The sequence below is a fragment of the Vigna unguiculata genome, unplaced genomic scaffold, assembly GCF_004118075.2.
Source record: "Vigna unguiculata cultivar IT97K-499-35 unplaced genomic scaffold, ASM411807v1 contig_98, whole genome shotgun sequence".
NCBI classification, from domain to species: Eukaryota; Viridiplantae; Streptophyta; class Magnoliopsida; order Fabales; family Fabaceae; genus Vigna; species Vigna unguiculata.
This window is the reverse complement of record NW_021011474.1, coordinates 30,108-44,456: the sequence shown is the minus strand read 5'-3', so window position 1 is coordinate 44,456 and position 14,349 is coordinate 30,108. Positions and strand designations below refer to the sequence as shown.

Genomic DNA, 14,349 nt, shown 5'->3' with positions numbered 1-14,349 from the left:
TAAGATGACAAAATAGGTCAACAGCAGAATAAATACACTATGCAAAAGCTTTATAATTTTCTTAACTTTTATTTTATATACATAATAAAAATGTATTTAATCGTGTAAGCATTTTTATAACGTATAATTAACTAACTAATATCTCATCAAATAAATTTAAAAGTAATTATTTTTCTACATCAAATTCTTACTTTATAACTAATAGCAAAAATTAATTCACAATATTTATATTCTTAAGATGACATAACATATTGAAGAAAAAAAAATCAATCTTCTAAAATAATTTTTATTTTAACTGAAAAAAAAGGGTCAGCGGCCACTCCATCTTTGACTCCCAGGTTGTCAGTACAGACCAAAGCAGAGTAAAAAATGTGAACCCAACCTGCGGATGGATGGCCTTTAATTTTGCATTCTGTAAAAGAACATGGTGGAGAAAGACAAGTACTGAGATGAATACCTGGAGATATATATATATACCAAATTTTGGGGACCTGAAAGCCGACCACTTGGGCATATATAGTGCAACTGAAACAAATACGTGCCCAATCTATCTTAATTTCAAATCGACCTAAACAGGGCATGGGAATGTGATGAATGGAAAATCTGTATTCTCTAATCTAAACTGCACTGGTTAGAAGCTCGGTTCTCGTACTATCGGTTCTAGAATCAACATCGTTAGCTTTACCATCAGGTTTGGATGCTACAGCACCAGCAGTAGTCAATGGGGTATTACTCAAAGATATTAATTTATCCATTTTTTTCTTACTAGAAGATGATTCAGTGCCAGTCAGAATTTGTCTTAGTTGTGACTGCTGACAAACAATGCGACCTTTGTTCCATTCAGGGAAAGTAAACGATGATGATGGGACATTATCCTGTAAGAATGACATGGCAGCCTTTGCTACAGGGAAATCTTGGGCATCTGTGGTTTTCTCCATCTCACCCGACTGAAAAAATGGAAAAAAAAATATATATCAACGTTAGAAGAGCTAACCGTTAATCTAAACTCCAGTACCGGATATAGAACCTTTTTTTCTGATAAAAAAAGCTTAACTCGTGTGCGGTGTAGATAATAAGTTATTAGAGACGAGCAACTTACACAACAACAACAGTTGCAATCACAGGAAGATCCTCGCTATTCAAGAACATTTCCTGCATATTGTTCAGCCAAACTGATAGTGCTGTTAATGCAGCACCTTCTGACATTCTGCAAGAAAATGAAGTCTTAGATTTTACACAATCCGTTGAATATAAAAATGCATAAAACCTCAATTTTGGAGGCTAAAAAAATGGAGTTCTTAACTTTCAATTTCAGTTACTCTCTGTCCCTGGAAAATTGAGAAAGGCTTCAATGGTTACATTTACCTATCCTGTTATCGTTTCAACTGCATTATAGTTCTCACGCTTAAATTCCATAAACTAACAATTTGTCCGTTGGTGATTTAGAAAAATCATAATTAAGTACTGAAATCTCCAAAAGTTAACAATTATACGTGAACATAAATTAGCAATGGAGACCTCAGAAACTAAAATTGCTAATTGCAGAATCACTTGAATTGAAAGCTGAGGGCAAATGCCTCAACACTGGGGGTTTTGTATGTTTTCATTTATTAAATAACAAACGTTTAAAAAGAAGAAATTATTGCCACTATACCTGTGTACGTCCACAGACCATACAAGTTTACTTCTACGAAAAAGTTCAGGGAACAGCCCTCGCTTTGATGCTTCATTGAGCACTCTAGCGGCCCTTTCTCGCTGGAACATCCACCAAAGAGCTTCTAACAGTGCATTGTAGAACCTCACCCCAACCCACACCCTTCGGAACTGAGCTTGTCAAAGACGTATTCCACAATCTGCCAATTAGACTCATCGTCAAAATCTCCCTTGATCATCTGTCCAATTACTTGATGAATATCCGACACCCTTATTTTGATCATCTCATCAATTAAATTATAGGCATCATTTAATCTGAGTCCAAAAAATTAAAAAGGTAAGCTAAAATATAATTAGAAGTAAAATGCAATTAATAGGTGATAAAAGTCAAATCAAAGCTTTAGAGTTTGGAGTTTACTTGATACAAGAAGAGATAGAAAACTGCAAAATCAAATAAATAAAAAAGAATTTCTCCCATTTAACATAAAGTGAGAAAGAAGACTATCTAATCAACACAAAAATGTCCTGGAAGTTTTTCAGAGTTCCATCATATCATTTATGTTTAGTTGGACTTGGAAATATGATTGACATCCATATTTAATTTTACTTCCCTATTTATTTGTTTTGGTTACTTACTAGGGTAGCCTGTGACCTAGGATGGAGACGGAAATTATAGCCTGATGTGGGTAAATGGCTCGGCTAGGATTCATCCCATGATCAAGTTGTCCTCAAAAGTAATTTGGTGCCACTGTGTAAGGCTCTTAGGCAATTTTATATTTTAAATTGCCAAAACAAATTCTTGCGAACTTACTCACATTACTAGGACAACATTACTCACAAAGGGTATGCTTGAAAGTAGTTTTACCAAGCTTATCTTACGCATAATCACTTTGTAGGCTTTTGGTTAAGCTTATAAAAAGTGCTTAAAACTCCCATAAGTTCCTTTTATTCATTTCAATACTCTTTACCCTGAAGGTGTGAAGTCTAGTAAATAAGTGCCTAATTGAGTTTTTTACTAAAGATACCCTAAGACGAGTTCAGTAATGCAAACACAGTGGTATAACATGTATCACTTGAAAGGTTGAATTCAAAACCATATTTTTCCGTGAAGTTCTCCCGGATCATCATTTTAAGGGGACCAGCTGCCACAATGTAATTTCAAAATTGCCTATTGGGAAGTCACATCATCTATATGAAGCAAATAAATTGATACAAATAACACCCGATTGACAGAACAATGCGTGAAAATTCCCTACCAAAAAGGCATAAAATATAGAGATGACAAGCAATATATTTTATTGATTTATAACAATCTGACAAAGACAGTTAGAATTGTCTAGCCGTGACACTTATAACTGTCCAACCACCGGTTATAACTTGACTGAAAAATGTGGATAACTAATGAACCAGTAGATACAGTTATTAAAAGAGTTATTCACTCAAATGGGGTCAAGGAGATTTAATTTAAAAGGGTTAGGGGTTTAATTATTAATCAATCATCATTGATAGAATAGCCACAATATTTGGGCTCTTCCTGGAGCCCGGACAGAGGTGGATCATCAACAATGGCTAAATTATGGAACTTCTTGATTAAGCTTGCGCCCACCAGAACCATCATACCTTGGTGCTCAGATGGTGGCATATTATATGTTGGAGTTAGAGGCATGAATGAAAATCAGTATTGTTCCTGAATTCCAGAACTGCAAGAAGCCTTGGCAAAAGTCAAGGTGTAGAGGTGACGTGGGACTACTGGACACAACACAAATGTAGATCAGGCTAACTGCCAAAGGAAAGGGAGGCCAAGGTCTGAATCTTCAAATTGGAAACATTGCAGGTGAGAAGAAAGGGCTATTCAATTTGTTTACCTAATGGATCAGTCCAAGAATGCTAAAGCAAATTCTCCCCCCTAACTGATGGAACAGGCCCACTGAGAAGAGACAGGAAATGGGTCTTAGAGATGGAGGCAAAGAGAAATTGGTAAAGGCTAATTTTTCTTATCAAACAATTCTAACCCACCAAAAGAGAGGGGATGACAGCAAAGTTTCAGAAACATTAACACTAGGTTAGCAGAAGCCAGAGTACCTGGAGAGAACCGGCACACTTACAAATTAGTGTTTGACCCTGGAGACCCTGGAGAAATAGACTCATTTTTAGTATTTTGGAACCACAATGATTGAATGAACACAATTGCGTATTTGTGTTTGATGATCAAAGTTATGTTAGGACTACAGAATTGGGGTTGGCATGGTCATCAAGCTTCCGATGGCTGATAGCGACTTTAGGCGGGGGTGAGCAGAGTATTCACAAGTAATCCCCATAGTTAATAAGTGGAATAATTGGTTAGCTAGTTGGATTGGGGGACAGGTTAATTAGAGAAGTAAGGAAAGTTGTTTACAAATAAGTAAAGGTGTCGAGAGGGAGATTTTATCATATGATTTGATAGAGAAAATTCAGATTACTATGGGAGAGTCCGAGCCTCTCGAATGTCCTGGAATAATCTTTACTATGGAAACTTTCCTCTTATAATGCTGGTCAAGTATGGAAGTTTCTATCAGAAGAGATGCAAACTGTAGCCAAAAATCTAAAAAGATTGTGGGAAAATAAATTAATCATGTTAGAAAATTGTATGGAACAGAACCTCAAGACTTATTCATAATTTAGTGAAGGTTAATACTATCCAACTGTGTGATTCCGTGTTAGTTGCATTTGGTATTGGTCTCATGGGCTTATTTAATATTCCTATATTCAAAAAAAGAGACAGAGGAGTCACGCCTTAATGATCTGATAATGAGCCAAAAACCCTTGCTCTGTAATTTGTTGGTTTTTAGTCCAATTCCACAAACAAATAACAATTTACTGGAATTGGAGTCATCATAACTTAAATGTTATTTTGTCCAAAATATTGAATTCAATTATTTACACAATCCTATCAGTGTAACATGCTTGAGATCATCGATTGTTATTTGTAACCACCAAATCATTGCAACTTCAACCTCAGATCAGAAAGTAGCACAGCTAAAATAATAGAAAAAAACACTGCAATATTATAAAAAAAGAGCTGACCTGTCATTCTTTGCATAAAGAGCTAGCATCATGCAGTAGCTCATGACACTAGGCAGTAGTCCTGAAGCTTTGATTTCTTGGAACTGCTCCTCACTCTCGTCAACAAGCCCAGCAGTGCAGTATACACTCAACACAGCTTCAAGTGTCAGCTCATTAGGTTCACAATTTGCTTTTTCCATTTCAACGTGAGCTTTTACAGCCTCTTCATACTGACCAGCTTGCCTAAAAGCTTCAATCAGGCCGTTGAATGAATGCACATCCCGTTTTAAACCTGATTCATTCATCCTGGATAAAATTGCTTCCGCTTCTTTGTACAATCCCCCCTTGCATATGCATGAACAAACGAATTATAGGTCTCAAGGGTTGGGTTGCTTCCAACTTCTTTCATAGTGTTAAATGCAACAAGAGACTCTTCATACAGTGCAGCCTGCCCAAATGCTTCAATCACCCCAGTGTAAGCCTTGGAAGTCGGCACTATTCCTTTCTCATTCATATGCAGTAAAATTTTCTTGGCATCTTCATAAAGCCCACCCTTCCCACAAGCAAATATCAAGCCCTCGTAAGTCTCCATGTTGGGCTCAATATTTTCCTCCACCATGTCATGAAACAAAGTGACCACCTCCTTGAAGTACCCTCCCTCCCCAAAGACCTGTATGAGAATGTTATAGGTACCAACATCAGGATCCGTGTTACTTACTTTCATCTCAAGAAAAAGTTCACGGACATCATCATACCTCCCATGCTTCCCATACAAATTCAATAATATACTATACGTGGCCGCATTCGCCACACACCCTGCAGCCTGCATCTGCCTAAACACGCCCATCGCCTCTTTGATAGATCCTAATTCAGCATAAGCCTCTAATAACACATTATAAGAAGTAATATCCGGCAAATTACCCCCAGATTCCATCTCCCTAAGAAGATCCGAAACCTTCTCTAACCTATTCAACTTCCCAAACGTCTGAACAAGATAACTATAAGTATTAATATCAGGAACTATTCCACTTTCATTCATGGTCCTAAACACCATTTCAGCCTCATCACCCAACCCTCTATTAGCACAAGCACAAAGCAAAGTATTATAAGTGATAACATCAGGTTGAATCCCTTCATGTCTCATTTCAGCAAACAATCCTAACAACCCCTCCCAATCCAGCCCACCCCTAGCACAGGCATTAATCACAGTGTTGTAAGTTAAAATACTCGGCGAAACCCTCTCCTGCTTCATTGTATCGAGGAGTTCAAGCGAGGCCTGGAACTGGCCGTTACGGCCATAGGCGTTGATGATGGCGGTATAAGCGTAGACGGTGCGAGCGACGCCATTGCTTGGCATTTCGTCGAACACCTCGCGACACTTGTCTAGCAAGCTTTCGCGGCCCAAGAGCGTTATCATGATGGTGTATATGTGCTCGTTGGGCTTGCACCACAACTGGCGCTGCATGTACTTGAAGAGACGCAGCGAGCGCTGCCAATCTCCGCGCTGCGCGAACTCCTTGAACACGAGGGCGAAGTCATTGAGGGAGAGCTTGTTTTTGAAGGGGTCAAGGCACCGCGCGATGCTCCCACGAGGCGGCAGCGCGGTGAGGCGGTTGATTAGGGTTTCCACATCGTAGCTGTACTTTCCCTTCTCCACCGTCAAGGAGGGATTTATGGGAATGAGCTCCTTAAACTTGGTGGCGCGTGATTGGAACTGGAAAAAGCGTTTGGGGGAGGTTGCGAAGAAGAGTTGGCGGAGGGTGGTGGTTGGGTTGAGGAGCGTGGGGGAGAAAGGTGAAGGGTTGGACACAGAGAAAGGAGGCGAAAGGGAAAGGGTCATTTTCTGCGACGCGGTCGTTTTAGCGAATTTAGTTGAGAAAACAGTTACGTAGTGGCGTGTTCATGTCGACAAGAGCGGTGGCAGAGTGAAAGGAAAATGGAGGAGGAAGTAGTTGGTGTAAGGAGAGTGAGGTTGGGGATGGTAACAGAATTGAGGAATCGCCACGTGTTGTTCTTTGTGGATAACGGTCGGAAGATGGTAAAAATGGGGAAGTGATCGGGTTATTTGACCCGATAAGCCCAATTGTATTTTGGCGGTGGAGCCCCTAGACAACGGTTCAAATACAAATATAATCGGATCCTTTTACCCGGCCAATTGGCGGTAACGGATTTTCAAACGACCTTCAAGCGGGAGAAATGTACTCAAGCTTTCTGCGTTTTGCATACGCTATGCTTAGCTGTGTACACTTAATTAAATTAAATGTAATTAATATTTATATAGTACACAAGATAAATGTAATTGAATAATTGAGAAGATGGATTTTTTGTTCTGACATAACACTGGTCAGGAAAAAAAATATCCAAATAACATATTGTTCTTTATAGTTATCTGCATAACAGTTTTTTATTCATATAAGAATTTAATTTTCGAAAAACCGAATTCTTATATTTGTTTTGTCATGTCCTTATCTGAAAATAAGTTAAAATTCGATTTTTAGAAATCCGAATTCTAAACCGAGCGGAATAAAACGATGTTTATATAAGCCAATAATTTTAATTGAATAATTTTTTTCTTTAACAACAAATTTTCACTTAATTATTTATTTCTTTATTTTTAAACTATAAATACGTCAGATGTAATTTTGCTAATTCTAAATAACACTATAAATCATCAATTGTTAATTTATAAACTTTAACAACACAATAATAATAAAATTAATTTATTTAACCAAATAACTATACATTTTTCAATATTATTATCTCAAAGAATTACAACCACTACTAAATTAATTTATTGTAGTTTTTACGTATAATTTTTTTTTACCTTTGTTCCTTCTCTTTTAAAAAAATAAAAACACTAGTTTATAATTTGATTTTCAAAAATCGAATTTTCACTGATTTTCAAACAAGTGTTGGAAAAAGATTGCATTTTACCCATAATAATCATCTAATAACATAAGCAAATTTGGAGAAAAAATCATGATTGTTGACAACTAGGAAAGAATCACTATGTGCAAATTTTGATAATACGTATAAAATGTTCTCAACCCTTTGACTTTAAGTACACCACACTATCCACATCAAGAATTTAACTATGTTTCACAACACTTTACTTACAAAAATATAAGAAAAGTTAAACACTAACTCAAAGTAAAGTATCTTTGACTTTCGACAACTAAAACCATGAATATAGAACCCAATATATAACCATCAACATCCCACTCCCTTACCTATCTTTGGAGCGGGATTTTACAAGATGCATATTTTCATCATACTTAACAAACTCCACCACGGTATAAATAGACGCATCTCCATTGCCTATATCAGCAATCATACCCCACAATAAAGAGTATATTCACTTGAATTAAATCATCCCAAAAATTTCATACACCCTACACGTTAACCAAAGCCTGGGCATAAACATCATACACCCGGCATCAATGTTAACCAATGTCCGTGTAAAGTTAACCCTTGAAAAATAGGGCATCTGGCGCTTAGTGCCATTTGCCTCATAAAAACTAGCGTTCAACACTAGATGGCACTGCTCAACGTCTTTGAGCTAAAATGCCCCTAGACCTGCAGGGCCCCCTAGCACTTAGCGTCAATTGGGTAGCGCTCAGCACCCATCGATCCACATTTTTTTATGCTCAGCTATGAAAGCTACAACTCAACGTCATATAAGATATCAACACTTTCAATTTTAGATTTTTGAGCAATTTAGACTTGTTTCATAGTTCAAATTGGTACTTCTACTTTAGCATATCACAAGCATACATAACAACAAAATCTATCATAACAACACAATTTACTCATCAAATTCAAAATCAACCACACATGCAACATCAAACCCACTCACACTAAAATTACTAACTTCCCTTACTTGGACAGCTCAAACCCAAAATATTAAAACAACAACCACTTTTCAACTCACATGATGTTTTATCTACACATAAAAACATCACAAGAACCACCATAACGTACCATTATAATCACTAATCAATAGAGACTCATTGATGACTAAAATGAGGCATGTAAATGAAAAAAAAGCTCACATGCAATAATAAACATAAAGAGACAAAAAAAGGGTTGAAACTCAACTTATGTGAATGGAAAAATTGATAAAGGTTCAAATTGAAAAGCTCACCGCGATGATCACTCTTTATAGTCTCAAATCTTTAATTGGACAAACAGAGAGAAAGAATCCTTAAATAGAAGTTAGAGAACTTCTATAAAAGTGATTTATAGAGAAATAATGTGTTTTAGAATAATGAATGTTTTAGAGATTGATATGAAGATTTTAAACTAGTAGTGCTATTAATAACCAAAAGATTTTGAAGAATAACATAACATATTTTCATTTTTGTTGTAGGTTAAAGCCAAATCAGATAGATAAAGAGTAAAATAACTTTCTCTTTAAAGATACATAAAAATAAATATGGATAAAAAAAATTGAAATAGTAAAAACTAAATTAAGTTGAAAAATATTTTTGCTTTGGGACAAATCAATTTAAAAAAATTTGAATAAAATAGTAAAATAACTCTTTTTATATACATGTGATACCAAATAAATATAAATAAAAAATAAATTAACAATATAAAAAAACTAAAAACCTAACTTTTGGTAAACTTGTTAATAAAATAAATATGAATAATATAGTAACTTTCAAAATATGTTATTTTCTTATATTGTAATATATAATAGTTACTTAAAAGGTCAAATACGAGTGTACATTAAAAATAATATTTTATTTTTCAATAACTAAATTTTAGGTTTAATAATTCTCGGGGTCTTTACTTTTGTCCAAAATTATCAAATTAGTAATCTATATTTTTTTAGTTTTAATTTTTAAATTTTGAAAAATTAATGTAATTCAATATTTTTTGATAAATTTATTGAAATTGATTAAAGATTGAGGAAGGTCACAAAATGCACATTGGCCATATGTCTTACAAAGTTTGGTATTTTTCAGTTTATTTTCAATAATTTTTTTCTCTTTTTTGTTTTGATTTGTTTATATTATTTTCTGTCAGTGCGTTAGTTCGTTTGGTATGTTTCATCAAACAGGTTAAGAGTGGGACGGATCAGTCCATTGGTCAATTTAAAAAAAATAAAGAATAACTTAAAACATTAAAATTTATATATTATATTATTTAAAACATTAATTCTTACCGTGGACTATGTCAAATATTTAATTTTTTTTTTGTTAATTGTATCATACACATGTAAAATGTCGTATTTTAGTTGATGTAAATTTTTTAACACATTTCTTCAATTTTTTATCATAATATATAGTCGGTAGTATGTGTCATATACTAAAAATAATTATGCAAACGTATATAAACCACAACTCTCTAAACCATACTTTAATATAATTTAAGTAGATTATATTATATTTTACTCAACCTTGTAAAATTATTTTAAAAAATAGATTTGTACATCACTTATCATTTTAATCAAGGCAGAATTTAAAACTTTGTAAACATTTTTTATCATGTTTTATCTAAACCTTAGTTTGTCTTTATCATCAAGTAACTTTTTATTTTCTATTTATTAATGTTTTTATTTTATCTAAAATTCATCTGGATCAATATTAATGTTAAAACAAATACATTAGCATAAAAATTCACATTTGGAATATTTAATATTCTGCCCAAAATATATGTTTAAAATTTAACATGTGTGCGTGCGTGTAAAATTTAGTTTACGCATCTCTCCTAATCGAATAAGACGAGAGAAAACATTTTTGTATAACGGTAAAAGATAACTTAAAAAAATAAAAAATAATATTTTCAAACAATAAATAATTAAAAAAACATCTTATTTATAATCTATAATAATTGATAAACCAATATATTCTTTATTATTTAATGTATGATAATTGATTTTTATTATAATAAATATTATCTATATATAATATTGTATTTTTAGTTGTTTAACCGGTACTCGTGGTATTCTTTGTCCCATCTATCTTTTTAAAACCATTTATTAGTAATCATGGAAAATAGTTTTTTCATGTAATTATAAAATTAATAAAATATTACATTTTAAAACGACTTTTTATTTATTTTGTTATGATTTTTAATGTTTATGAGAATTATTTTTAATTGTAAGAAAAAAATTACTTTCATTTTTTAATGTTTATTATCATAAAAAAATATAAAAAAACATTGTTTTTTATAACTACTTTTTATATATTTAGTTACAATTTTTAAGTTAATGTTTGATAATTATTTTTAATCGTAAGAAAAGGTTTACTTTGTTGTAATGTAAATAGTTGAAAATTTTCTAATATGTTATATATGAGATTATATAAGATATTCTCATTATCAATTATTTTTATTTTTATTGATGTAGTACACTTGTCAAACAATTTTATGATTGTTGCAATAATGTAATGTCATCTAATTATCAATAATTTATTATGACAATTACTCTGAGATGAACAATGAACTCTATAAATTTCACATGTGTTATGCGCTTTGGATCATCAAATATTCTTTCTTTTACTGTATATTATGTATATTAGTTTAGAGAGTAAGTGTATGAAACGAAAAAACACATTAAAGGATTCTCATGACAATGACGATTAGTCCTTAATCATTTGTTCGCATTAGTTTTACATTTGGTATCAGAAAGTTGCCTTGTTTTTGGAATCTGTCGGTTATCCTTTTGGATTCTTTATTTGTGTTTTTCCTATGATTGATATCGAACATAATATTATTGGCGTTAGATGCGTCGCTATTGATGAGATGACGCTAACCCAAGTTGGACTTTGCAGTTATGGATACAAAAGATATCGAAACATCCACATTGCAGCCCTTTGAGATTTTGTCGAAATTGCTCTAGGAATTTGATATTTGTTTTGTGTTCTCATGTAATGCAAAACATTGTCACTTATTTATGGTAATCGACATATTTTTTGGACGATGGGTGTGCGAATTATTTTGAGGTTGAAGATGAATTAAAAATGCACTTTTTATTTTCTTAAAATATATGAGAGTATATAACTTTATTTTATATCTATATTTTAACGTGAAATATTTTATGTTGTGATGTTAAGTAATGTCTTCGATTCGAATTATTGTATAAGTTCATCAAGGATTGACATATGATTGTTCCTTCTAAATATTTGATAAAAGAACTCCTTCATATAAATATGAAGAAATATGAAGAAAATTGTACTATAAGTTGTTGCACGTACCATAAGGTTTTCTACGTACTATAAATTTTTGTACGTAATATATGTTTTTGTACGTACCGTAAGGTTTTCTACGTATTATAATCACTGAAATGTGGAAGGTGTGACTATTGCCACATGACACTTGATCCACCAAATAAGGATATATATATATATATATATATATATATATATATAATATATATATATATATATATATATATATATATATATATATATATATATATATATATATATATATATATATATATATATATATATATATATATATATATATATATAGAAAGAATTCAGCACATGTCATAAACTTAGTCTAACTGAATTATTCCTTTTCCTTATGCTATATAAGAGAGCTCTTATACATTGTGTAAATGTTACTCTTAATTTGAATGGTAAAAGCCTTGATGTTGAGGCATTCCACACATTTGCCTTATTGAGAGTCATGAGAGCTAGGAATCTCCTTAGATCTCCTATAGCGTCCTTCCTCTAGGATAGCTTCTCATTCCTAGAACTTCATCTTCACCACACCATTCCAGTGCTCAAAGGCCTTGCTACGATTCCATTTCCACTGCATCAAGGAGTTTCTCCCCTCCAAAAACTGTGCAAGGAGCTCCATCAAGTGGTATTATAGTCAGGTTTTCTACGTATTATATGTTTTTGTAACTACTGTAAGGTTTTCTACGTGATATGAGTACATAATATGATATTGATTTTCCATGTACTATACAATTTTGTATGTAAAATATGTTTTTGTATGTACTATAAAGTTTCCTGTGTAATATATATTTTTGTTCGTATTATATAAAGTGTTTTCTACGTATTGTAAGTTTTTATACGTAATATAAGTTTTTGTACGTAATATATGTTTTTGTACTATAAGGTTTTCTACTTATATTATACACTACAAAAAAAAAAAAGTGAATTACCTACAAATAATTACACAAGGATTTTGGTCCATAGGTAAATTAATTGGTACATATAGATTTTACATACGAATTTGGGAAATCGGTTTCCAATAAACTTTTCTGTACGTAACGCAACAAATATTTCCTACCAATTTTTTGCATGTAAAATTCTCATGTAATTTTGACGCGTTAGAGTGAGAATTTTTGCGAAAGATATTATTCGTAGGCAATGATATAATATTTGTAAGTAAATGAAAAACCTTTTACCTACTAATTTTACACACGGATCTAAAATAATTAATTATTAAAATTAAAACCCAATTACCCTTACTCACTCGCGCTCACCATTGTTCATCTTTGTTCTTCGTTCATTTGTTATTTAAACAGGAAGATTTTCAAATCATATTTTCTCAAGCATTATTTGAGATTGCTTCTGTTGGTGTCTCACAGTGCAGCCCCTGGACTCTGCTGAGGAGGAGAGACTAAGGAACAAACGTTGGTTAGATGCGGCAAGTGGAAGGTACAAATGATGAGTATATGGGATTGGACATGTTGATACCTGTGAGGATTGTGTTGATAGTTACTTACAACAAACACAAGCATTTTGTAGTTAGCAAGTAAATCTAGAGGAGTTTATTCAGCTTCAGACGTGACCAACAAATAGTGAGGAGTGAATTCGACAAATGAATTCCCAATTTCAAAGTAAATTTGACACATTACAAATTTGATTGGTGCGATCATCTTGTACCTTCCGCCTTCAATGATAGTGACTGCACAAAAATATTTGTCAACAACCAAATATTGAACAAGGAAATCAGGTGCAAAATAATCAAGTGGAACAAGAAGATGAAGAACCCCAAATTCGTGTCATCCTTATCGTGATTAATAGTATTAGACAGCTCTAGACTTTATTATTATGCTTGGATTTTTTGGGTTGCACATGACTTGATGTGTATTTAGATCATCTTGTTAGTCACATGACTTGATATGTATTTAAATAATTGTATTTTTATAATGTTTGGACTTTTGAACTTGTAAAACTTATATAATAATATTGCATGTTCACATTATTTGCTTAATGACTATCAAAGTCTGATGTAGTATCTATTTTCCAAGTTTGATAATTGTTAAACAATACAAATAAAAATTCTATATTGTAATATGTACGAAAATGTCCAAAATTGCTTTCACGTGTATGCAGTTACATGCAGATTCTTTAGTAGGTAATTAACATACGAATTCATTTGTAGGTAATCTTACATATTAATTTGTTTGTAATGTTTATTACAACTACTTTACCTACGAATTTTTGTCGGTAAATAATCTGTAAATAAAACTGCATTTCTTACGATTTTTTTGGGTTACATACAGATTTTTGTTGTTGGTAATGAACATTTGTTTTGTAGTGATACATTTTGGTACATAATATTTATGTTTGGGTATGAAACCAAAAATAGATATAAAACCATATGATTTGATACAATTATTTTGTGAAACTTTAGGCTTGTTTAATTACTGCACCATAAGAGGAGGATAATATAAATTATATG

At 32.6% G+C, this 14,349-nt stretch overlaps 1 protein-coding gene and 1 pseudogene across 1 annotated transcript; both read right to left on the bottom strand.

Moving 5' to 3' along the window:
- Positions 1-556: 556 nt before the first annotated feature.
- Positions 557-939, bottom strand: LOC114172958 (pentatricopeptide repeat-containing protein At1g74850, chloroplastic-like). Its single transcript, XM_028057130.1, has one exon. It carries the CDS (start codon positions 936-938, stop codon positions 618-620), a length of 321 nt encoding a protein of 106 aa, XP_027912931.1. The 5' UTR covers position 939; the 3' UTR covers positions 557-617.
- A 120-nt stretch (positions 940-1,059) lies between these two features.
- LOC114172957 lies at positions 1,060-6,721 on the bottom strand (annotated as a pseudogene).
- Between the last annotated feature and the right edge of the window lie 7,628 nt (positions 6,722-14,349).

What these genes read in the sequence shown, in the direction of transcription:
- LOC114172958 (XM_028057130.1), bottom strand. Translation starts at nt 938, where the DNA reads ATGGAGAAAACCACAGATGCCCAAGATTTCCCTGTAGCAAAGGCTGCC.